General features: G+C 50.1%; 1 protein-coding gene across 1 annotated transcript; it reads right to left on the bottom strand.

Moving 5' to 3' along the window:
* Positions 1-8,284: 8,284 nt before the first annotated feature.
* On the bottom strand, positions 8,285-18,859 carry TSPAN1 (tetraspanin 1). The gene is made up of 8 exons (XM_072649311.1): positions 18,639-18,859; positions 18,421-18,485; positions 12,770-12,976; positions 12,387-12,461; positions 10,056-10,154; positions 9,631-9,771; positions 9,182-9,265; positions 8,285-8,882 (listed from the first exon to the last, which is right to left on the bottom strand). The coding sequence occupies exons 2-8, from the start codon at positions 18,475-18,477 to the stop codon at positions 8,829-8,831; spliced, it is 717 nt and encodes a 238-aa protein (XP_072505412.1). The 5' UTR covers positions 18,478-18,485; positions 18,639-18,859; the 3' UTR covers positions 8,285-8,828.
* Between the last annotated feature and the right edge of the window lie 7,763 nt (positions 18,860-26,622).

The following is a 26,622-nucleotide window of genomic DNA, read 5'->3' as shown; positions in this document are numbered from 1 at the left end:
CCTGTGTTTGTGTGTGCACAGCTGTGTGCATGCACAGCTGTGTGCATGTGTGTGCCTTCGTGTCTGCCTCCTTGCTGGTCCCTTGGTGTGTTGGTTTGGCTGGGAGGTAGCTATAAGCTGTGTGGGAGGGGGGTGGATGACCCAGAGTTTCCCACTGAGAAAGGAGCTGCCTAAAGGAGCCCAGTAGGGTCTCTGAGCCCTCCTATCATCTGTTCAGTGGAATCATAGACAGCCCAGGAGGGAGCTCAGAAGCCACTCAGTCCAGTCTCCTTTTTTTTACAAGTGAGAAAACTGAGTCACAGAGAGTCAAAACAGTGAGTGTTATGGAGCCAGGACTGCAGCCCCAAACCCCAAGGTAAATGACTGAGGTGGGGCAGACTTCTACCTGGCCAGGCTCCTTCTCTCCTGCCGCATGGGCCTCCTGCCCAAGCTTAGCATCCAGTGGACCTCAAACTCCCCTAGCCTAGACATCTCAGTGATTCCGAACCCCACTGCCCATTCCCCACCACCAAACATTCCAGCCAGCCCCCCCCTTTTCTGAGCTCTGCCACCATGGCCTCTTCTAGGTTCTTCACCTCAGTAACTCCCCATTCTGAGGGACATAAAATCTGTATCGACAGCCTGGGAGCTGTCGGTTACCTGCCTCCACGATTCTCCTGCCTTTTTTTTTTTTTTTTTTTTTGAGACAGTTTGGGTTAAGTGACTTGCTCGTCACAGTTGGTGGGTGTCTGAGCCTGGATTTGAACCTGCTTTCTTCTGCCTCCAGGCCCATGCACTGTCCACTACAGTGCTACCTAGCTGCCCCTGATATGCCCCTTTCTCAGCCTCTTCAGTACTTGGACTGCAATTTTTTACTCCTCAACTCCTGCCCTACTCCTTGAGGATTTCAGTATACATACTGACTCTCCCTCAAACACCCTAACCACTCAGTTCTCCAACCTCCTTACTTCCCAGGACCCACTTTCTCCACCCCATGTCAGTCACACACAAAGATGGTCCTACCTTGGATCTTACCATAGCCCACAAATGTACCACTTCCACATTCAAGAATCCCCAGATCCCCTAATCTGACCATATTCAACTGGTTTTCCACTTCTCTCTGTCCACAGGACAGCCTCCAGTCTCTCAGCCCCTCAGTTCTCTCCCAGGCCATCTCCCCTGCATGAGCCACTCTCTCCTCTTCCCATCTTGACCCTTTGGTGAATCAATTCAACTTGACGCTGTCATCTCTTGAATCCCCGGCCCCTTTACTGTATTGTGGATTGTGCCCAGCCAAGCGGATTCTTCTCACCATCCACTACCTCACTCATACACATGTGGGTGAGCAACGGTGGAGAAAATCACAGAACTGTTCTGACTAGGTCCACTAAAAGTTTATGTTACAGAACCTTAATTGGGCCATAAGTGCTGCTTGGCAATCCCACTCTACCTCCCTCATCAACTCCCTCTTCCACTCTCCTTCCTCCTCCAACCTCCCATGGCTCCCCCTCCCCTCATTTTCCCAGTTGGAAACCTGACCCCATATTTTACTTTAAAAAAATTGAGACCATTTGCAGAAAGTCCCCTCTCCCTTATCTGCCATCACTCAGGTACCTTCTGCCACTCTCCACCCCTGTATTGCACAAAGGGGTGGGTGGCCTTACTCCTTTAAAAGGCCACCTACCATAGTGCCTCAACTTTCTCTCCTTTTGCTCTCAACACTACAGTACAGCTTCTGACCTCATCATTTAGCCAAAACTACTCTCTAAGTTATCAATGACCTTTTAATTGCCAGATACAATGGCTTTTTCTCAGTGCTCACCGCAGCTATTGACATCATCCATTACCCACTCCCTGACACTCTCTTCTCTCTGGGGTTTCAGGACACGTCCCTCTCTCTTTCCTCCTTCCCCTCCCCCCATTCTCCTCCTCCCTGTTTGACTGCTCCTCCTCTGATCACTCCCTCTCACTGAGGTGTCCCTCAGGGTTCCATCCTGGGCCCTCTTCTCTCCTAGACCACTTGACCTGGTGATCTCATCAGCTCCCAAGGATTTAATGACCATCTCTATGCTGATGATTTTCAGATCTCCCTGTCCTGCCTCAGCCTCTCCCCTGACTTCCAGTCTCACATCTCCAGCTGTCTTTCAAATGTCTCAAAATGGGTGACTTCTTAAATCCAACACGTCCAAAACCCAATTTGTCATTTTCCCCCTCAAACCCTTTCTATCCTCTTCCCTTCCCTCATCCCATCTGTTGCCTAGGTGCCTTCTCTCCTCTGATGCTGCCAGCCTCCCTCCCTGCTGCAGACCCACGTGGCCTCACATCTGTACCGCTGCAGTAGCTGCTGGTGGGTTGACCTGTCTCAAGTCTCTCCCCACTCCCATCTACTCGCCATTCAGTCACTGAAGTACTTTTTCACCTCCCCTACTCAGTAAACCACTGGCTCCTTGTCACCTCTGGGAGCAACTACAAACTTCTCTGCTTGGCATTCCAAGACCTTCCATCAGGTCCCAGCTGGAATTCCACCTTCTCCAGGAAGCCTTCCCCTCCCCCTCAGTGTCAGTGCTTTCCCTCCTCTTCGTCCGGCTGCTTGCACTGAGCTGGGAGCTCCGGGTGAGCAGAGACATTTCCCTTCTTTTGTATCTGTAGAATACAGTGCCTGGCACATCGTAAGTTCCTTTTCATGTTCAGTTGTGTCTGACTGTGGGGTTTTCTTGGCAAGACATTGGGTGGTTTGCCATTTCCTTCTCCAGCTCATTTTACAGATGAAGAAACTGAGGCAAACAAGGTCAAGTGACTTGCCCACAGTCACACAGGTAGGAAGTGTCTGAGACAGGATTTGAACTCCAGTCCTGCCTCCAGGGCCTCCTAGCTGCCCCGGTAGGTTGCTTAGTAAATCCTTGTTGACTGACTACACAAACTTCCTCCTCCCAACTAACTGTCTCTGCTCTGAGGTCTTAGCTTTGATTCAGTTTCTGCCTCCCTTCGATAAAGGAAGTGGCCACCAGGGGGCTGACGAACTCCTCTCTGGCAGGGTCAGGAGAGAGGAATGTGTGCACCCTGGCACTCTGGGCAGGAACAGCATCCCTGTGTTGGCTGGAGCAAGCACACAGGAAGCAGCCTCAGGGCGTTCAGTGCCTGCTGCACCCTCTCCCCCCCAGGTCCTCCACCTGCTCAGTCTTGGGAGACTTCCCCTAACAACCCGGCCCCCTACCCGTGTATCCCTGGGTGCCTGACAAGCCCAGGCCTGCCTGTTTCCAAGTACTCTCAGACACAAAGCCTCTCTAGAGGCCAGGAGGGCCAGGGAGCCACAGCTCAGGTGACTCACACCCAGAACCATCAGGAACCAGTCAGGAAGGCACTGAGTCAAGGAAGTGTAGGGAGAGGTCATGGACAGGGTAGCTCTCTTTAAATCTGTGGGGAAAGTCCTGCCCAGGGACAAATCAGGAAAAGTCACTCAATTTAGTGACTGAGTCATGATGGAAACGGAGCAGTATGTTCTAGAAACCTTGGGGAGGGCAGAGGTGGTGGAGGGTGGGGTGGGGGGAGCCAGGTGATGGGTGGAGAAGTGTGAAGGTGTCTGGTGAGGACCCATTAAAAAGGGGTTAGGGGTGCTGAAAAGCCTCAGAGGGACAGAGAGAGGCTTTCTAGGATCTGAAGGGTTCAGGCAGGAAAGGAGGATTGACCTTGCTCTGTGACCCACTGAAAGCGCCCTCAGTGTCACAAATGAGGTCCCAGGATGGCTCTTGACCCTCCCTGCAGTCCCTGGCCTGATTACTAAGTCCACAGTGCACCAGCCCCCTTCCCCAACACCAGCTAGCACCATCTGAGTGAGCGTTCCCCTAGGGCAGATCTAGGAGGAATGGGGCTACAGGTGTGTGGGGCAAATCAAATTCAGGCTTTCTGTCATGAAATCATGAAATACTTGCCCCACCAAGAGCTGTCCCAGAGCGGGGTGGGCAGCCCCAGGGTGCTGAGAGCTCTCCCTCCTGGGAGGTCTTCAAGGAGAGGAGTCTAGGTGAGGCTGGGGAGGCGAGGCACGGCCCAATAGGCAGCTAGCTAAGCTGAGGGGTACAGGGAAGGAAGTGCCGGAGGAGGTAGGGAAGGGTAGGCTTGAAGGGTGGGTGTTTGGGAGGGGGCAGGGCAGCCACAGCTCTGGCCAGAAGAGGGCTGCCTCTTTCCCTAGCCTGCGATGCCAGGCTGTGTGGCTTTTGGGGAATGGTCACTCAGAGGAGTCAAGGCAGGAAGAGAAGCCCCATGAACAGACCCCAAAAAGACAAGGGGTCTCAGGGATTGGGTCTGAGCACAAAGGGAAGGCCAGGAGCTCAGAGCTCAGGGTTCACTCACCTTGACAACCCTTTCATTCCAGTCATAGGAACTGGAGTGGGGTGGGAGGGAGGCAGCCAGAGTAGACCATTCTTCGAGGGCAAAACAGGCCCCAGGGAAGGGTTTTTTATTGTTTGTTTTTCTAGATCTCGTGCCTGGCACCTATAAAAATGTCCCAAATAGAGCTCCTTACTATTTAAAGGAGAACTCAGAGTCCTTCCTCATTTGGTTCCCGGAGCAGGGCAGGGTAGGGCAGATTCACACAGCTTTTATGGATGAGTAAATGTAAAGCCTGGAAAGGGGAGGTGACCTCCCCAAGATGACCTAAGGAGTGAGTGATGAGCTGGGGTATGAGCTCAGACCCTCCAACTCCAAACCCAGCACCTGGGCCATTATCCCACAGCTGTGTGGGTAGAGTGGGAGGCAGAGGCTGGAGGCGCCAGAGGAGGCTGAATTCAGGGCCCAGGAGAGATCTTACAACATTAAGGACGTAGAGATGGTTCTCAGATGGTTCTGGGAATCTTAGAATCTAGAGCCCAGGTAATCAGAATTCAGAGGGGCCTGAGAACCTCACAAAGAGAACTAGTGTGACTATGAGAGCTGTTTGGGATACTGGAAATTGTGTTGTCTGGATTTCATTTAATGGTGGAGAAAACCCAGGAAAAGTTGTCCCCGCCTTTGAGAGATGGAGGAGGGTAAAGACCTGAGGACACTTTTGAGATGGAAAAAGGACCAAGCCCTTGGGCACCCAGACAGAAATGAGACACCCACTGATGGGAGGGACAGGCAGAGGTTTATAGAGATTTCCTGAGCATATTGGGAACAGGAAGTGGGGGACACTGGTGGTCAATGGAAGAAGGCTTCTTGAATTGGAGAGGAAGGGGTGTGCCAAGCTGTCCCCTTAATGCCAGGGACAGGCTAAAATAAAAACCACCAAACGGGACTTACCCTGCAGCTTTCATTCTCTAGTGCAGATGGAGTCCAGGCTACCCTGCTCTGGGCTGGGAAATGATGAAAGGCCAGCTGCAGTGCCCTGAGGTCAAGGATGAGCCAAGGACTGTGAGCATCTCTTATCTCTGTCCACATCCTAGCTGTAGTCAAGTTTCTCTGTCTCTTGGGCCTTCCTGTCTGCCCCAATCTGTCTCAGTCTCTCCTAGGGCTGATTCTCTCCATCTCTTTTTAGAGAGGGTAGTGCCCTTCCCTCCTCCCTCAATCCCTGAAACCAAAGTTAATGTGTGTTACAAACCCAGCCAGAAAGGCTGGGGGAAGATGGAGTTGGGTAGCCAGTAAATGGTTGATAGGACTGTGAGTTGAAGAGACTGGGGGTATCAGACTGGAGAAAACAGGACTAGGGGGTGGGGAGAGGCAAAGGGAATAGTGGTTGCAAGTGCTAACAGTATGTCATGGCCTTAGAGGGTGGGACCAAAAACCATGGGAGAAAACTGCCAAGAAGTCTTTTGCAGGCCTTTAGTCATGGATGTTGTACACTGTACATGACTGGGTGGTGCTGAGAAGTTTTTTGGTGCCTTGAACATTCCACCTTCATTTAGGAGGAGGGAGTTCAGCATAAAGGAAAGGCCTCTGGGCTGGGAGCTAGCACACTGGGCTCTGGTCTTGACTACTTCCTTAATTAGGTAGGTGACTTTGGGCAAGTCCTTTCCCATCCATGGGTCTCAGTTTCCTCATCTGTAAAATGAGAAGGGTGGACACAATGATCTCTAAGGACTGAGGAGTCAGTGTGTTGCTGCATCAGGGACTGGCTCCTCCTGGGGTCAATCGCTATGCTGGTTCCCTCTCTGAACTGGCTCCATGCCACCCTGCCCCATCCCCATCTTTCTTAGGACCTTCCTGGGAAGGTTCCATCACTCAAGTCTCAAGTTCAGGGGGTAATGGGAGGAAAAGCGATGGTGTGTCCACAGAGGTGAGATGGACAGCTGTAGATAGGCTGGGTGGGTCCCCCAAAACCACAATCCTGGGGAGGTGGGATGCCGAGGGCAATGCTAGATGTCTCAAGAGACCCAGAGGCAGCCTAGATTGCTGGAGCAGGCTTTCCATCAGTCTCAGCCCTGAAGCCTTGAGTCAGTGGCAGACTCTTCAAACAGGTGCCCTGAGGTGGGGGCAGCTGTACCTTCTGAGAGAAGACTGAAAGTCAGGGCTGCTCCTTCCTACAAGCCTAGGTCTCCTACCACTCTACTCTCAGCGGCCTGTGTCACCTTCCCCTCCCCTTCCCTCCATTCTCCACCAAGTCAAGCCCTTGGCAAACACTCCACCCACTCTGTGTCCTGCAACACCCTGGCACCTGTGTGTTGGCGGGGAGGGAGGGGGAGGGGGAAGAGGCAGGTTGCTCCTGGGCCTGTCGAACCTCAGGCAAATCACCTCCTGGCACCAGACCCATCTGGCAGGGTGAGGGGCAGGGAGGGGGAGCGGTGCAGTCCCTGACTTTTTGTAGGCCAGGCCCCCCTGTGTCTTCCCACATGACTGGTCCTGGGCCAACCAGCCCTCTTTGAGCTAGGAGACTTGGCCAGTAGGGACAAAAGAAGCAGCCCCTCAAAATAGGACCTTTCTGTACCCCATTCCTTGGGGAGGGGGCAGGGTGGAGGGAGAAAACAGAACCAGAAGAACAGAGTGAGTGTGGAGTGAGCACAGAGAAACCGGGGAGAAAACCAGACAGGCTGAGCCAGAGACAGTTAGTGGGAGATATAAACAAAACGAGAGAAACACACACACAGACAGTGGAGATGGGAGAACCGGTCCTGCTGGCCGGCTGTTGCTGGGTAACAGTGGCCGTTCTCGACCTTCCTGTGACCAAAGCCTCTTCTCCTCAGGTCAGCACCTCACCAGGCACCCTGGGAAGGGGATCTCCTGTGGGTGTCCCAGGAGTGGAGCAGGCAAGGTGACCTCAGCTCCCAGTTCATCCCCAGGAGAGAAAGCTAGGAAGCACACAGAAGAGGGACCAGCTTCCCTGTTGCCCAGGAAACCCCAGCCATGCCCAGGTGGGGCAAGAGCCAAACCGGGCTTAGCCGGCCTGGTATTTTTATGGTGTTCCAGCTCAATGCTCAGGCCCTGGGGAGGTCGGGCAGCGGGGCCAATTGGGGCCAAAGTCCCCCTGGGAGCCTGAGCTGGAGAAAAGTGGCAGGTGGGTGGGGAGGATGGCAATGGTTCCCAGCTGCCAACACTGTCACATACCTGGCCCAGCTGAGCACTCATAACACCCCCCACACCCTCGTAGCCAATCCCCAACTTCTGCCCCCAGAAAAAGTGAGCTCTCTGGGCTTTATTAATGAGGAAAGGAATGAATCACCCCCTGAAGACCAAGCCCTCAGTCCATTATCTCACCCTGGAGTGATAAGGAGTGGATTTTGATGGTTCCACTGCCTAGGCCAGCAGTATCTGCCTCTGTTTCCTCATCTCTAAAATGGGGAAAAGAGCACCTCCCTCCCAGGGTTGTTGTGAGGATTAAATGAGAGAACATATGCCTAGCCTGTACCTGGCACATAGTAGGTGCTTCAATGCTTGTTCCCTTCTCCCACCTTTCTGCCACTTCCTACTGGCATGACTGTGGACATATCTGTCTTTCCCCATGTGCAAAATGGAAGGGTTGCACTAACAGATAGTATAATGCTTCCTTGCAGCTTGAAATCCTTTGGGGGAAAAGACCCAGGAAAATGACCAAGCCAGGATTCAAACCAGGGCTGTTTCCAAATCCTGGGTTTCCCTTCCCCTACATTTTAGTTTTTCTTGGGCTGGGCTGGAAAGGTTGGAGCCTAGCTTCCAGAATAATACAGCCATACTGTAATAAAAATGTTTGTGGCTGGCATCAGGAGAGGTGGTTTTGGTGGAAGCTTGAGTGGGGCTGGGAGGGAGAGGCAGAAACATTCCTCAGGAAGTTCCTATGGACACCTTGGGCAACATCCCAGTTATCCCACCCTACTTAATTCATTCCCAATATTCCCTCTGGGGATCAGGCCAGGCTGGCAAATGGAAAAAAAAATCTTTAATTATTTTTGTACAATCAAAAGTCACAAGCTTCTGGACCTAGGCCTCCCTCCAGTGAACCCACTCTGCCTTTCCCACCCCGACATCCCAGGCCTGCTGCTCCCCCTCCCCTCCTAAGCCCTTGGCTCCTAAGAGGTGAGGTTTGGATGGAGGGTGACCTTAATCCAGGAGCCTGCACCTGGTGAGCGGGGCCACTGGTCTACCCTCCCCAGAGTGCCAGGGCTGCTCGGACTCCCAAGAGCCTTCATGTTGGCCCTGGGCCCTTTCCCCAAATGGCACATGAAGGAGAAAGAGGGACTTGGGAAAGATGCAGCATCTGGGGAGAGGGGGAGCTGGCTGGGATCCCCCCAAGCCGGCTCAGCCACCAATTGAAAGCTTGGATCCCTGTGTCCATCCCATCACCTATTAATCACTGGTGGGCCTGTAGAAGTTCTGCTCTGCCCAATGGGGCTGATCCATCTGCACTCACACCCACACACACATACCCCCTCCTTCCCACCCCACCCCCCAACCCCCAGTGTTCAGCATCAGGCTTTGTCCAGTTTGCAGTAGAGGTACATGGACACTGTCATGGCGGCCAGCTGAAGGGAAAAAGAAAAAGTGGGTTGAGAAACAGGGGTATTCAGCAGACAGGGTACTATGGTGGGGAGGGAGGGAGGCCTGTTTTCCTTCTCCTTCCCTCACCATGTACTACCCCACTCTGGGCATAAGAGAACCCAGAGAAAAATCCATGCTCTCCAGGAAGCATTCAAGACCTGTTGACTCTGCCCCAACAAGGACCTGTAAGGGCCCTCAGCTATAACCAGTGGGGCAATAAGAAGTGGGCAAATGGGTGCCAGGGCCCCCTCCCCATCCCACCTAGCCCATGCTGAGCCCTCACCTCTAGTGCCGCGAAACCAGCAGCCACGCCACCCACGACAGCCGCATTGGTGTGAATATCGTTCAAGAGCTGCCGAAAACAGCCCTGAGCATGGTAGGGTGGAGGAAAAGGAGGAGAATTGGAGGATCAGCCACTTGTCCCCAGCCCTAAGCACCCCCATTGCATCAGTCTCCCTCAGAGGTCTCATCTTCTCCCTCCCTTCTCATAGCTGGGCACTGTCCCCCTCCTGGCTCTTCTAAGATTGCTGTCTCCCCTCTATGCCAGCTGCTCCAATCCCAGGACAGACCCTCCTGACCACCCACCAGGACTTTGATGGCACTAATGCCTCCTGCCTGACTTTTCACACTCACTGGTCTTCCCCTGGACCTCTTCTGGTCAAGAACCTGCATGGGCTCCCTGGCACCACCAAAGAGAACCCCCAAGGCCACAGACTGCCCCCTCTCTCCTACCTTGACATTGTCCTGGGAGGCCATGTTTTCAGTACAGGGAGTCGTATCATTGGCACAGCAGAACGAGGGAAAGGCCTGGTGCTCGTTGTAGAAGGGGGAGTCTGTGAAATCTGTGTAGTTGTTAAAACCACAGCAATGGAGCTGAGAAAAGGAAGGGCCTGTCAGATCAAGGGGCTCCCTGAGGGAAGAACTGTGTCCCCCTTCAGACTGAGGGTTCCCCAGAGCAGAGCTGTCCCCCCAGTTTGGATGCACCCCAGCACCAATAGGGCTGTATTCTCCTCAGTCTGGGTACTCCCCAGGAAAGAGCTGTCATCCTCCCCCACTCTGATGGGGCTGTGTCCCACTCAATCCAGGAGCTACCCAGTGGGAAGACCTATGTCACCCTCCCCCCTCTCCACATACACTCAGCAGGGGCCCTCACTCACCCCTTCCATGGTGCTGTTCCATACTTGAGTGACATCTGATTGTCGGCCATAGTCCTTCTTGATCACAGGTACAACCAAGGCATTGAGCAGGTTCTCAGCCTGGGAAGAGAGGCCTTTTTCTGTCACCTGCCATGTCTAGCCCTGTCCAGCTACATCTGCCTTGTCTGTTTCCCGAAGGCCCAGGCAGGCATCCCATCTCCATGCTTCCCCCACAATCCAGCATTCACAGGCTCCGAAATAATCTTTCTTGTGCACAGATCTGGACCTGCTTCTCCTCAACCCAAACATCTTCTGTGGTTCTCTAGTATGGACTAAGTAAAGTTCCAACTCCTTTGCCCAGTATCCAAGGCCCTCAACAGTCTAGCATCTTTCTGTCCTTCCAGGCTTATCCAGAGTAGCCCCCTCCCCACTCAAGGCAAAATGGACAGCTCCCCTGGGCCTTAATTGTGTCTTTGTACACCTTGCTCCCCTAGGCCTAGAAAGTCCTTTCTCTCCTTTACCTGCTAATCGATTTCCTAACACACAGGTCTGACCATGTCTTTCCCTGGCTCAACAGGCTTCAGGATTTCCCTGTTGCCTTGAGGATCAAATATAGACTACCTGGCAATAAAAACCCTTCACTAGAGGCTCCAAGCCTGCCCTTCCCCCCTTATTTCACATTAGACCAGGAGCTCCCTGAGGACAGGGATTGTCTTTTGTTTTTCTTCATGTTCCCTGGGTTTAGCACAGGGGCCTGGTTCATAGTAAGTAGGCCTTTTATAAATATTAGCCATCATCATCATCATTAATACCTAGCACTTATCCAGTGCTCTTAGATTTGCAAAGTATGTTACAAACGTCATCTCGTTTTATCTTCACAATAACCCTCAGAGGCAGGTGCTCTTATTGTCCCTATTTCACAGTCAGGGAAACTGAGGCTGGCCGAGGTCAAGTGCATTGCCAGCACCCAGGGTCACACAGCTAGTAAGTGTCTGAGGTGGAATTTGAACTCGGGGCTTTCTGAGGGCCAGGTCAGGCATTCTCTCCACTGCCCCCCACTGCGGTCAGCCCCTCCACCAGGAATCTTGGAGATCCCCTCCAAGCACAACAAGGCCTCTCTGTCACCACCCTGAACTTGCTTGCCTATGATACATGATGCTATAACATGGCATGTGAATTTGGGGCTCACGCCCCCCCCCTCCTCAGCCTATGATCTGAGCTCCTGAAGGACAAGGACCTGTCTTGTTCTCTCCTGTTCCTGAGAGCACAGGGCTTGGCCCACAGTATCGACCTAATAAATGATTGGCAGATGAACTGAAAGAGAGAATAAGAGAAGGGGGCAGAGGAGTTTGCCCTAGAGAGAAGCCAGGACTAGGAACTTTGTCTCTTTCCCAGCCTCTCTGTGATTCCCTTCCTGGAACCCCTGGTTCACCTTTCCTTCCTAGCCCCAGCCTCCAAATGACTTTCCTGGCCTAGCTTGGCACCACACATACACATAGTCCATAGTTCAAAGCTCAGCTGTTCTCTGAGGTTTGGGAAGGGCAGATCTCCTTTCCCTAAGCAGAGTGTAAGCGCCCTGAAGGCAGGGACCTGTTTCCTCCTCCTCCTGCCCCAAGGACACCCTGCATACCCAGAGAGGGGCAGCCTTCTGTAGGAGGTGTTGGCAAATATCTGATGAATCATGACACCTTGTACACAGTCAGTTCCAGTTGAGGGAGCAGGAAATGGTTCCAGGTTCTGACCTTCACTCCCCACCTTGCCCCCTCCCAGGGATTTTTTCATCTCTTTAGAGTATAGGGCTCCGGAGCCAGAAGGGACCTCAGAGACCACAGAGGGGCCACATGTTGGTCCAGCCCTTCCTTTTACAGATGGAGAAACTGAGTCCAAGACTTTCAGAGATGAGAGAGACCCTGTAGTAACCTCCCCTCACTCTAGAGCCAGCTGAGCAAAAGAAGGCTGACCCTCTCTCCCGGAGAGCCTGGCTCTCAGGTGCCTTGCCCTCTGGCTAAATATTCTGAACAACATGTGCTTTGTCTAAGGGCACACACAAGGAGGGTCAGGGCTGGGTCTGACCGCCCCACCTTGGCCCCTCGGAGCCTTCCTGCCTGGCAGGATTGGAAAAAGCCCAGGATACTGAGGCAGAGGGCCTGGGTTCAAAGCCAGCTCTGGTGCTTAACTGGGAGGCCCTGCTGTGGGACTCCCCTTCTGCATCTACATCAACAGGTCAGGCCTGGATACCCTTTCAGACCCCTATCTGGTCTCTCTCAGAGTCTGTGTTGCCTCAGGCACCTTCCCTGGCCCCTTTGAGCCATTCACCCCCTCCTTCCCTACCAGTTTCCCTTCCCAACTCACCAGCGAGGTGTAGACCAGGGCTACCACCGCAGCAGCAATCTCAGCGATGAATATTACGAGGAGGATGGAGAAAAACTGGGGGAAGCAAGACACAGGAAAGGAGATAGAGTGGGAGGGGAGGGGTCTAGAATCTAGAGACCCGGGCACACAAACTGGACAGATGCCCACTTTCTACCTCCCTAAATGCCAGCTAGGAAGGAGCATTCTCACCCACACCCACCCTCTGAGAAGGAATATCCCTCAATAGCCCCTGGGTTTGGGGTATATGGCAATGCAAGTCTTGAGCACTTGGACTAGGGAGTCATGAGCCTAGGTTTAGGGAGGGTTGGGAAAGGGTGTTAGCCTAAAGGTACATGGGTGGCTCTGGGGCTGGGGGTTCTTACCATTAAGAGAATACATTTACTCTCCTTCTGGGCTCCATAGCACCCTAGGAAGCCAAGTACCAGCAAGACACAGCCGGCAGCAATCAGGAAGTAGCCCACATTCACAAACTGCATGGCGGTGGCTGACACTGACCCAAAGATCTTCAGGAAGGAGGGGCTGTCCACAGACACCCATATTCCTACTCCCAGCAGGACTGCACCACAGAGCTGGGGGCAGAAAGGGGACTGAGTGAGGGGAGGCCCAGGCCAGTCTCCTACCCTACCTGGGATGGAAGGGCAGGTCTCCAGCTCACCTCTACCCACTTCCGAAAGCTGACCTGAGGTGACCTAGGGTCTCCAGTATTCTTCAGACTCCTGGAAACCTACAGCCCTCCAGACTGAGCCTCCATACTCAGACAAGGGAAAGCAGAGAACTCAGACAGTAGGTGGCATCGTTATCCTAATTTTATAGTTGAGGAAAATGACGCACAAAGAGATGAAATGACTTGCCCAGGGTCACACAGCTAGTATGTATCTGAGGTCAGATTTAAACTTGAGTCTTTCTGACTCTAGGATCAGCACCCTCTCCACTGCTTGACTGCCTAGGTTAAGCCTTGAGCATGGGGGAGCATCTCCCTGTTTGGGGGAAAAATACTCAGCTCTCTTCTTCCCAGACATTTGTGACTCCACACCAAGTGGGCATCACTTGGTTGCCTATGCCAGTCTGTACCGGAACAAATGTCTCTTTCCGCCCCCTTTGACCAGTGAGCTTCCATCCTTAGCTTAAAGACACCCCCACCACCAGGGATGAGGAGCTACCAACTTGAGTTAGCCCTTCCAGTCTGGGAGACTTAGAGTTAGGAAGTTCTTCCTGATGTCCGGCCTATATTAGCCTCTGTACCTTTGACTCCTGACTCTACCAGGCTATTCCCCCTTCTTCCACATGGCAGTTATTCCCATACTTGAAGAAAGCCATCATGACCCTCCTCATTAAGTTTTCTGTTCTCTGGGCCAAATGTTTTCAGCTCCATTAGGTGACCCTTGCTCAGTCTGAACAAAAGCCCTTGGCTGTCTTTCCACCCCAGATGCCGTCCCAAGGGATGCCTCACAAGCCAAGACCCAAACTCAAGCTGGCCCCAAATAGAATAAAAAGCTACTAGACTCTCCATGCTGGATAGACTAGATGCTCCCTTCTCTATGCACTTAGATGTGCTCTCTGGAGCTTGAGAGCTAGGGCAACACACAGACACACACACGCACACACACACATACACGCAGCTACACACACACGTGCGCATGGACAGGATGGGACACACAGAGAAACAGAGGTGGTGATTGGAGAGAGTTCAGGGCTTGCAATCAGAAGACATGGGTTCAGACCCTATCTCTGGCCTCCATAATCCAAGTTCCCATTTCTAGAATTCTTTAAGGTTCACTTGGCTCAGAATAACCATTCAAGCATGGAATGCTGGATCTTTTATCTCCATTTTACAGAAGAGGAAATGGAAGTTTAAGTGACTGGCCCAAGGTCAGATGTACTGTTAAGCTGTCCTCACAGTAAAACCTTGGGTCACTCCCTTTCCTCTCTGGACCTCAGTTTCCACTTCTGTCAAGTGAAGGAAGGTTAGGTTCAGTGCCTTGGCAAGGCCTTTTCCCCAGCCCTTCTATTTGATTAGTCTGACACAGAGACCGAGAGAAAGGAAGGGATTGGCCCAAGGTCATACACTGACCAAACCCATGCCTTCCCTTTTTCCTGGCACACCCCAAGCCCGAATTAACACCTTAGCTACATAAGTGGCACCCAAATGCCTAGGTGCCTCCACTGTGCAGTTAGGAAAACTGAGGCCCAGGTCCAGTGGGGTACTTGGAGATGGGGACCCTCCCAGGTTCAGAGCTATCTCCTTAGGGAGGAGGGGAGGAGGTTCTGGGGATCTGAGCTGGAGCTGATGACAGAAGGAAGTTTGCCTGGGTACTAGATGGGTGGGCCCAGAACTGGATTAAGATATATTTGTCTGAGGAAGAAAAAAACAAGAGGCATGGGGGTCAGGTTTCAAAGAAGCCAGGAATCCTGTTCTTCCCCTCCGGCTCTCAGGGCAAACCGGATCTACTTTTAACCCTGGACAGGCCAGAACCCCAGAAGGACCCTGATCTATTCCAAGCTGTCCCTGACGGCACTGGCAACCTATAAAGGGGCAATATCCCACCTGTTGAGGCCCGTTGTCCCATCCCTATAGAGCTGGCCTTACCTGCCCCATTGCCTTGCCCTGTCTCCCTATAACCCTCTGGCTGAGCGTCCTCTCCCCCAACTCTATCCCTTGTGGCATGGTCACGGTGACCATCATGAGAGGTCTAATACAACCGAGCAGGTGAACACATTAACGTGGGAAATGGAAGCCCAGAGTTCAAATCCTTACTCTATTTCTTATCAGGGTCCTTCAATTTCCTCATTGATAAAATGGGGACAGTGATGCCTGCCTTCCTTACAGGACTATGGTGAGGGTTACAGAAACAGAAGGCTGGGCTGTTCATCTGGCTCCCCACCTCAACTGACCCCTCACACATCAAGACCAACCCTGGCTATGTAAGGCAGAGGAATTCTGGGGGCCCTGCTGGCCCTGAGCCAGCATGGGGCTTCTGGAGTGGTGTCCAATCTGAGAGACACCCAGACACCAGGGCCTGGCCAGAATCTGGCTGACTCCTCTTCCTTCTCCCAGAGCCTGAGAAGGTGGCTCCTTTCCTTCTCTTTTCCCTAATCCCTTGCCAGCCTCTACTTCTTTACCTTACACTATCTCCTCTAGCTCCAGCAGCTTGGGTTCAGTCCCCTCTGCCCTCCTGGACTTCTCCCTCCAAGCTTAGGAGCGACCCAGAAATGACCTTTTCTCCATCCTCATTCTCTGGGACCTCTCTGAAGCTCTCCCATGTTGCCCAGCCTCTCCTGCTGGCTCCTCTGGCCTCATCCAGCTTCTGGGATAGCCCTGACAAAGCCTTTGTCTTCTTCCTCCTAAATGACCCACTCTTCTCTCATTCTCCTTACCGCCTTTTCCCTGTCCTCTCCTCCTGTCTCACAGAATGAAGTAGCCCTTCTTACCTGGCACTTGTGCCCCTGACCACTTCTGCTCCTGTCGCTCATCCTTCCTGCCCCTCACTGCTGCCTACACACATTCCAAGGTCTCCCCTCCACCTGGACATCCTCTAGAGTTCCCAGCAACCTTCCCCCTACTCTCACCACCAGTCTACTCATGGTCTCCACTTCTGCTCCTTTCTCACATCTCTGCAATGGTTTCTGATCCTTCACTGGGCCTGAAAGGACCCAAGCTTCTCAATGACTTCTTAGCTTCTGCCTCCCATGCCCATCTCTCAGCCCTGGGCCTTCTTACCCTTCTTGTTCTGCTTGATCTCTCCACAGTTTTTGGCTTGGTTGGACTACCCTCTCCTGGATACTCCATTTCTTTCAGTGATACTTTTGTCTCTCCTGGTCCTCCTACCTGTCTGACCATCCCATCTCGGTCTCCTTTGCTGAATGTTTTTCCCACTCCCTGACTGGGCATGTCCCCCAAACTCTATCCTAGGCCCTTTTTTCTTCTCTCTCTAGTTCATCCTTCTTGGTGAACTCATGAGGCAGCATAGGATAGTAGAAAGAAGGTTTGATCTGGAGGCAGAAGATCCAAGTTCAAAGCCCTGCGTGACCCTGGGCAAATCATTTAGACCTTTCTAGGCCTCAGTTTCTGTCAACTCTAAAATGAGGAAGATGAATTCAGTGGTCTCTGAAGTCCCTTAAAGCTTAAGATCTATGATCCCGTGTCCTCTCTGTCAAGGATTCCCAAATCTGTATGTCCAGCCTTCTGAGTTCCCTGATAAACTCGCCCACAGTAAGTGCCTAATAAATGCCTGTTGACTGCCTAAGTTGGTATCCTGTGATACCAACATTGAGGACTGAAGCAGTACTTAGACTAGGCAGGAAGCTTCAAAATCATCCAGGTCAGCACCCCTGTTTTATATATGAGGAGACTGCGGGCGATAGAGTAGTGACTTCCTCAGGATTTGACCACAGGTGGCATGTGGCAGAAGCAGGCTTCAGACTCAGTTTCCCTGACTTAAAAATTGGAGTTTCCCCCCACCATAGCACATATTTCTACCTAGATGTCACGCCCACACCTCAGATCCAAGGGGACCAAAGGAAAAGCATTCATCAACATCCTCCCTCTAATCTACACTCAGACCTTCTCTCAGCTTCCTTATTTCTGAAGAGAGCAGAGCTTTCCTCCCCAGCTCATAGGCTCCAAGCATCACGATGCCATGATTCTTCCCTCTCCCTTGCCCCCCACATGCAAATTGATTCGAGGTCTGTAGAGCCAATGAGCTGCATCTCAGAACACTCAAGGGTATTGAAGTCCAACCCCCTTCTTGCCATAGCAACCCTCTCACCTGCATCCCTACATAGGAGAGGGGGTTAGGAGGCCTCTGATCTCAAACTCTCCTGGTCACAGGGAGCTCATTACCTCATGGTGGACTCTTTCCCTTCTCCCTTCCCAATATTTCTAGGATCCTGCGATCATCTTTTCTCCACCTTCCTCACCTGTAGCCTGGACCACTCCCTACAGTCTATACTTTCTGATCTTGTCAAAGCAACTTGGCTGGGGGAGGTGGGTTTAGGGGTTACAGGATCCAGCCTAGGCTAGTACCTGTGGCATTCAAGGTCCTCAGCAATCTTCCTTCACACTGCCTTTTTTTCTCGTTTCACCTCAGTCCAACTTTAGTGCTTTGGTTCAGCTCTAGGGTCCCCTCTCCCTTCCTCAATTCCCCACAACAGAAGTTTCTCCTGCCCCTTAGGGTCTCTAAACCTTCCCCTGCCTCCACCTCCCCCCCAGTCCAGCCTGCTCTAGTGACTCCTTCCCCCACTCCAGTATCTGTGCCCAGTGTCCTAGCCACATCCCCCAGCTCAGTAGGAGGGCAGGACCCATGGTTTATCCTCCTGGCTCCATGGGAGCATGGGGGAGGGGAGAAGGGAGGAGAAAACAAAGCTCTGAGGGAAGATAGGGCCATGGAGTCAGACCTCTTATCATTCTTTCCCTTTCCTTAATACTAAGGGGCTGCATATGATGCTGTGAAGGAACCCTTCATCTGATTCTCTAAGAGACCTAGTTCAGCCTTTCCTGTTAGCATTCAGCATTCTCCTCCTCAATGTTGGTCAAGTTCTGTGCCCTCTGGGCCTCAGTTTCCTCTAACGGTGATAATGGCATTAATTATAGATCCCATTACTAATTTAGAGATGCGAAGGCTGGCAGGTCAAGTTCAAAGATCCCCATTTTACAGATGAGGAAACTGAGAGACAAATACTTCAGAGCTAGAATTTGCCCTTTCCCAACTCAAATTCTGAAACTCTTCCATCTTCCATCTCCCAGATCTCAGAGGTCCCCACAGACCCTCCAGCTCTAAGAAAAGGATCCTAGGATTCCATGGCTTTTGCGCTGAGATGGGGAGGCGGCCCCTCCAGGTTGCCCGACTTTTAACCTTCCCCATCTTTCCTCCTCTTCACTCATACCACCTGCCCTGGAGATCAGAGCAGGAAAACTGAGCCCTGGGAGGAGGGCGCTGGCCATTTCCCGCTCCTCTGCCCCATGAGATCTCGCTTCGGAAGAACCCCTCCCTTACCCCCAGCCCCCAAGACTTACAAAGATGAGGAGGTTAAAGATAATCATGGTGACCTTCAGGAAGGTAAAGCAACTCATCTTGGCTCCTGGGGGCAGAGCAGGGGACGGTTAGGGGGTGGGTGGGGCGGCCCCTTCCCAGACCATCCCCCTCCCCCTATCTTCTACGAAGCCCCTAACCCCCAGCCGCTCCCTCGCCCAGCTCCAGCAGCTGCTCCCTCACTCCCCTCCCGTCCCCGCACCTGGTCAGGGGTCCCAGGGGCGGCAGCTGGCGCGGGGTCTAGGATGGGAGCTGGCACAGCAGCGGGGCAGGGCTCGGACCCGACACCTCTGGAGACCAGTCTGGGACAGCCGGCAGAAGTAGAGGAGATGCTGCTCTCTGGGGCCGCTGCAGCTCACCTGAGCCACCTCGCGCCCGAGGCCGCTTTTAATGAGCCCCGCCCTGGCCCGCCCCGGCCGGCCCTAGCCTCCAGACCCCTGCTGCCCCCTACAGCCCTGGGCCGGAGGCGCAGACCTGACCCGCCCGCCTGTCCAGCTGCGCTGCGCGGGGCTCTCCCACACTCAGTCCTGGCAGTCCACAGCTCTCAGCAGCTGACCCATTGCTCGGAGCGGGAGATAGAGGTCGGGCGGCACAAGAGTGGTGTGACTCAGGGCTGGTCGCTTCTCTTCTACCGGCTTCCTCAGTTTCCCTGGGCGAAAAAGGGTAGTTTGGATCCGCGTGACTGCTCCCATCCCTCCCAGCTCTGAGTCCTGACATTCCCGGTCCTGTGGGCAGAAGATTTCGTGGCCAAGTGAGACAGAATTTACGCAGTCGGGAGAGGAATGGAAGCCCAGAGTGGGACAACGACGTGCTTGAGGTCACACAGTGAGATAGCAGGGGTGAGAAACAGGGACTGCTGACTCCCATTGACCCCTTACCCAGTGGTTCCAGGAAACACTTACTGGGCTCCTGGAGACACAGAGGCGCACGGAATCCTGTCCCTCACTTCTTTGGACACACTCAGTGATACGCCACCCAACCACACTCAGACACGGGCTACCTCTCCAAAGGTACAAAGACAACTCCAAACACACACTCCCCAGATATCCTGCACACACAGACAGACACCTATCCTGTCACCTCCCCCTGCCCAATTTACACATCCGATTCTACCTTCCTAAGTTATCTTACAAATCACCTCCACTTCTGACACCAAATTCCGCCCCCCCCCCCCCCCCCCCCGCCCCAGGCTTTCATCACCCACCTCTGTTGGTGGGTCTCCTGCCTCGAGTCTCTCCCCACTCCAGTCCATCCTCCATTCAGCGGTCAAAGTGATCTTCCTAAATGGCAAGTCTGACCATGTCATCCACTACTAAAACCTTGGTGGGTCCCTATGACCTCTAAGAGCAAAATATAAACTCTTTCATAACCTGACCCCCATCCCCACTCCACTCTTCCTACACCTGACTCACTGGAACTTAAGTCAGAGATCTAGCGACACTGATTTCCTCCCTATCCGGACTTAGAGCATTTTCACTAGGTGTCTCTGATCCCTGCCTCCTGGATTCCCTCATTTTTTTCAAGTCTCAGCTAAAATCTCTTCCACAACAAATCCATCTTCATCCCCCAGACACTTACTGCCTGTGCAACCCTGGGCACTTAACCTCCGTGTGCCTCAGTGTCCTCAAGTGTGAAATAGTGACAATAATAACATCTACTTCCCAGTGTTGTAAGGATCAAATGAGCTCTCATCTGTAAAGTGCTTAGCCCAGGGCCTGACACTCAGTAACAGTTTAATAAATGGTTGTTGATGCCTGGACACACACTGCAGTACACACAGAGACCTCCACTCAGACGACTTCCTTCCCACTACAAGACGCTGTCCCTGCCCCTCACCCCCACCCCCCCCAGCAGGAAAGGGATAGATAGGGAGACACAAACGCCAGGAATTACAGAGACAGGTAGCCAGTCATCAGTGCTTGCCCATAAAAAAGTCCCTAGCAGGGATGCCCAGGAACCCTATGAGCCAGGCACGGATGGAGGCACTCACAGCTGATCCTCCAATGCACTTGAGGACTCCCAAGCTTGAAGACACTTATGCCCCTCCTCCATTCCCTGGCAAGCCAGCCTGGGCAGGGGATAGGGAGTAAGAGTAGGGGTGGGACTGGCTCCTCCCCTGCCAGCCCCGCCCTCAGTTCTTCTCTCCTGCCTCCTACCCCTCCACTCCACTCACCCTAGTCAGGCTGGCAGGAGGCACCCAGATCCTGCAGATAACAAAGGGAGGTGAGACCCTCCATGGCCTGGCCTAGCTTCCTGTCTTGTCTCTGGGGGTTGGCACTGTGGCCTTTACATTTCTCCAGCCCTCATTTCCCACTCTTCTCCTGACAGGCCACCTCCTGCCCCAAATTCCAATCTATCCTAAACACTTGGAGCAAAGGTCTAGGGAACGTGGAGGCAACCCCCCTCATTTTAACACAGGGGTACCAGGGAGGAAGCCCAGAGCTGGTCACCAAACAATTCAGTAGCAAAGCTGGTGTTTGGCTGGGGCCCCAGACTCCACAACTTCTCTTTCTTTCACTAGATCCTTCACAGGATACCCAAATCATCTTCCTACATGAGTCTGTGACCTTGTCTTCCTCAGAAAATTCTAGTAACTCCCTACTGCACAGAGGAGCATTCCTGATCCTGGCATTCCAGATCCCCCCAATCTAGCTCTACCTTCTAGAAAACGTGCAGTCTTATATCAAACATCCCTTTTCAGGTACTATCAATCCACCAAAAACACTGCTTAAGGCCCTCCAAGAGCCAGGCACAGAATCTTAGGAAGGGGACCCAGACACAAAGATGACTCTGATCTCACAGAGCTTAATGAGGAAAATGAGTATTCACAGATAAGCCAAAACTGGGCACGTGCAGATGTGTGAGTGATAATGGACAGAGGTCATTGACAATGGAGGGGAATTCCTCTTGGTGGAGGAGGCACTATATCTGAACCTTCAAGGGAAGAGGAAGTGTACTCCTGGCTTGGAGGACAGCCTGGGCAAAAGTAAGGCGGGGAGAGATGATATATGAGGAATAGAAGTCATCCACTCTGAAGCAGAGATGGCGTGAAGAAGAGTCATCTAGAATCAGCCTGGAAGGGAGGCTGGAGGTGGGTGGAAAAGAATCTTAAATGCCAACCAGAAGAATTTGGGTTTTGTCCCAGAGACATGGAGGAGATTGCTTGGTAGGACCTGTACTTGAGGAGAATCATTTTGGCAGAAGAGTGGAGGAAGGAAAGGAGTAAAGATAGACTTAGAGCAAGGAGACCAATCAGGAGAGGTTATTGTAAGGTGAGAAATGTTGAGTGCCTGGATTAGGGTGGACTGTGAGTGGAGGTCAAAATGATAAGGTTAGAGAATCAGAGATTTAGAGCTGCAAGGCATTTTGGAGGTCAAGTCTAACCTCCTCTTTTTACATGGGAGGAAACTGAGGCAGCCAGAGGGTAAGCAAGTTGACAGTGTCAGATAATGTCTAAGGTGGTGACTCCAGGCCTCTCAATATGACAACTAACTGAATATGGGAGGTGAGGATGTTAAGTTCTGAAATAAATCAAAGGTATGAGTTGAGGAATAAAGTGTTTTTAATGGAGGTAACATGGTAGCAAACCTGCCACCCTGCGCAGAGCACAATAGATTTTCCAACTCCAAGCAAAAGCTTCTTATTATACCTTTGAGGGGGGTGGTAGGATGAGGTAGCAAGACCTGGTCGTGAGACCCCCCCCCCCCAGACCCTTGGCAGTCTGGCTATTTTGCCCTTCATGTCATGAGTCCTAAGAGAAGGGGGCAAGGGCATTAGAAACTGAGATCCAGCCTAAGCTCAGTTTCTTTACAAGGTAAAATCTTGGGGATGGGGATTTAGGGTATGGTTCAGCTCGACTTAATCAAAAGTAGCATCTTTTTTAAAATTAATTTATTTGTTTTCAGTTTAAGAGTAATATCTTTTTTTAATTTTCTTTTTTTAAAAAATTTTATTATTATTATTTTTTAATGTTTAACAATCACTGCCATACAATTGAGATTTTATTCCCCCTCACACCTACCCCCCACTACCCCCCTCCCTCCCCACGACTGCATACAATTCTGTATAGGTTCTACATATACTTTCCTATTGAGTATATTTTCACTATAGTCATGCTATGTAGTCGGACTAAAATAAATGGAAGAAATCATATAACAAATCAGAACATGATACACAAACACATACACATACACAAACATGATCTGCTACATTCTGCGAATGACTTCCATATTTCTTTCTCTGAGTGTGGAAGGCATTTTGCCTTAAAAAAAACCACCATTGGGATTTTTTTTTTTAAAGAAGTTCTTGTGTTATTACAAAAATCTAAGTCTACCAGAAAAAACTCTCGCACACTGTGGTCATTACTGTGCACAAAGTTCTCCTGGTTCTGCTCCTTTCACTCAGCATCAGGTCATATAAGTCCTTCCAGGCCTCTCTGAAGTCTTCTTGTTCATCATTTCTTATGGCACAATAGTACTCCATTACATTCATATACCATAATTTATTCAGCCATTCCCCAATGGATGGGCATCCCCTTGATTTCCAGGTTTTGGCCACCACAAAGAGAGCTGCTATAAATATTTTTGTACATGTGGGACCCTTTCCCATTTTTATGATCTCTTGGGGATACAGTCCTAGTAGCGCTATTGCTGGGTCAAAGGGCATGCACATTTTTGTAGCCCTTTGGGCACAGTTCCAAATTGCTCTCCAGAATGGTTGGATGAGCTCACAGCTCCACCAACATGAATTAGTGTTCCAACTCTCCCACATCCTAAGAGTAATATCTTAAGAGTAGGAATGTAAAGACATTACTGGAAGTCTGAGATTATTCAGATCATTAAGGAAGTGGCAAATAACATTGGGTATCAACAATTTTCTGCCATTATGTTAACAACTATATTAACAAGTTCCTGTCGGGGGAATGAGGAGTTGAGGATGACACTGAGGTTAAAGTTCTTTGGAAGAGAAGCAAGAGGTTGTTCAGTCATTTTCATTCATGTTTGACTCTTTGTGACTCCATTTGGGGTTTTCTTGGCAAAGATACTAGAATGGTTTGCCATTTCCTTCTCCAGCTCATTTTACATATGAGGAAAATGAGACCAACAGGGTTAAGTGACTTACCCAGGATCACACAGTTAGGAAATGTCTGAGACCAAGCTTGAACTCAGGAAGAGTCTTCCTGACTCCAGTTCCAGCACTTTATGTACTATGGTGGCATCTCGCTGTCCAGAAGCCAAAAGACTTGATCCAAGTTTGGATAGATTTTGGGTAAGCTTGGCAGCACAGTGGAAAATGGAGTCAGAGAATCTGGGTTGTATGACTTTAGTTTTGGGTCCCTTATGTGTCCTCTGACTACCTTCCTATCCCATGAATGTGGGGCTGGGGAGCTAGCTACCAGGTTCAGAGAGGGAAGAAGGAGTCAGGTGGATCAAAGAAGTCAGTGGATAATCAGCACAGAGTGCCCAGCACATAGTAGGTACTTGTAAGTGACAGAATAGACAGTTGGTTGTTGTCCTTTATTCTTGAAGAGGACCAAAATGACATCACTATGTTAGGGCCTGACTGTGGCCCATCACAGCAAATACAAGCTCAGAAGGCTTTACCACAGGTTGGGTACAAATAGTCCACATGAACATCTGAACTGGTGACCTCTCTAAACTGGCACATCTCACTTTTTTTTTGAAGCTCCTGCCATTTTACTTCTCTTGTGCCTTCTTTGATTTGGGCACTCAGTGTAAAACGATCCTTTGTCAGTGTCCCCCATGACATACAATCAATTCCAGAGAGAGTGGATAAATGGATGGGTGAGTGAATGAAGAAATGAATGAGTGAATGATTTATTTTATGTGTAGCCTTTTCCCATTAGAATGTAATGGAAGACACAGACTGTTTCTTTTTGCTTGTATTTGTATCCCTAGAACTTAACACATTTCATGGCACATAGTAAGTACTTAATAAATGCTCATTGACTGTCTTTAGAAATAATAAATAAACAAGGAAAAAAAAGAAAAAAATTGAGTGAGTGAATGAGCAAGTAGAAGAATGAAGAAATGAAAAAGTCTTTCTTATCACCTTATTTGAAAAGAAGAGGAAAAAAATAGAGGAAAAGCTGAAGAGGACAGGATAGAAGGAAATACACACTTGATAATCATAAGTGGGAATGGGAATGGGATGAGTTCACCCATAAAAGAGAAAAGGATAGCAGAGTAGAGTAGAAAACAGAATCCAGCAACATATTGCTTATATGAAATACACATGGAAATATACAGATTTACACAGGGTAAAAATGAGAAGCTAGAGCAAATTTTATTATGCTTCAGTTAAACTCAGATAAGCAAGAATAACAACCATAATTTCAGATAAGGATAAAATCAGTCAATCAATAAACATTTATTAAACATCTACTGTGTGTCAAGCACCATGCTAAACACTGAAGATGTAAATACAGAAAAAGTTCCTGTCCTTAAGAAGCTTATATAATTGGAACAAGACAATACACAAAAGGAAGCTGAAAAGGAGGATGGGGAGGTGGAGAAGGGCTTGGTGGAAAAGTCAGAGAAATCCCAAAGTAGTAATGCCAGGTGAGAAATCAGAAACCTGAGCAGTGCTGTTTCCTTAAATGGAGGGTTTGGAGTTTATGGCTTCACTCTCCAGTCAGAGAGACAGAAGGTGGTGATAAGATAAAGTACCAAGGCTGATGGTACTATAAATATAGATACGATGAGGACCTAAGTAAGGAAAGTTCATTATGCTTCATTTTTACCCAGAATAACATAGCATGTAAATACTTAAATGAAAGGTTAATCAAATAGGAAGACATAACTAGTAAAACTGCAATAGCGAAGTATCTAAATGTACCCTTTTCAAACCTAGATAAATCTAAAAGAGAAGCAAGAAAGATGATAAAGACTTGAATAGAACTTTAGGAAAAAATTAGAGATGATGTCTCCAGCAATTAATGAATGAGAATAGAAAGCTGTACAAACTACCTTTACAAAAATTGACCATGTTTTGGGGCATAGAGACCTAATTAAAAATGTAGAAAAGCAGAAATTCTCAACATATCACATACTGGTCACAAAAGAATAAAAATTATATTCAGTAAAGGGTTCTTGAGGAAAGAATTAGTCATTGGAAACTAAATAACATAATTCCTTTAGAATTATGTTAACTGGTGAGTTAAGGATATTTAAGTAGAAACAGTATAAAATATCATCAAAGAAATCACAATAATGAAACAATATCTATAAAATTTATGGAATATAGCTAAAGCAGTTCTTAGGGGAAATTTTACCTCTAAATAAATATATTTTAAAGAAATATATTACACTTTCATCAATAAAAGAGAGAAAGGACAAATCAGTGGATTGAGTCCACAGCTAAAAAACAAAAACTTGAATCACAACACATCAAAAAACTCCAACTAAGTCACAAAGTAGAAATTATGAAAATTAAAGAAGAGGTTAATAAAGTTAAAAGAAAAAAAGACAACCCTATTGAATGCATAAATAAATGCAGAAGGTTTTTTTGGGGGGAGAGAGGAAAATTGTAATGGGGATCTGGCATATGTTCACAATACCTCAGGTGGTATGTGTTTCCATGTGGAAGACTCTAGAGAGCAGATGGCATCTCTCCACTTGAGAGCTGCTTCTGGGGGAATCATGATATGTAAGGGCTGTGTCTTGCAGAGACAGTGGAGCATGTGTGGACATTCTGTAACTGTTTTCAGTTGACTAACTACATAGTCAGAGGAGCCTTTTTCAACTGGCTGTGTAGCCAGAATTGTGAGTTATCTTCCAAAAGGTTGGAGTCATCATTGTCCATTTCTTTGCTTTCATTATCTTCAACTGACCCCTAGTGGTGTGAAGGGTTAGTCCATGGTGGAAGGGGAAGATCTATGGAGGCTTCCCTCTCAGAGGAGAGAAATGGGACTTTCTTGGTCCTTTCTTTTATCCTTTTCTATTCTAGGTAGAGGAAGTGGAGCATCCATGCCTTGGGAATCTAGAAGTCAGAATTTAGCTTGGGTGTTGCAACAACCCAACACTGATGTCCTGAGGAGTAAAGAGTAAACTTTGGTACTGACCTTCAGAACCAGAACTTAGGAGTAGCTGGAAACATCCAGTAGTGATTGGTGGGAACAATGCTATATAGAAATTGAGCTAAATTTTGAACCTACTTCCTTAGCA

Source organism: Notamacropus eugenii, chromosome 2, assembly GCF_028372415.1.
Source record: "Notamacropus eugenii isolate mMacEug1 chromosome 2, mMacEug1.pri_v2, whole genome shotgun sequence".
NCBI classification, from domain to species: Eukaryota; Metazoa; Chordata; class Mammalia; order Diprotodontia; family Macropodidae; genus Notamacropus; species Notamacropus eugenii.
The sequence above is the reverse complement of the archived record's forward strand: the minus strand, read 5'-3'. Positions and strand labels throughout refer to the sequence as shown.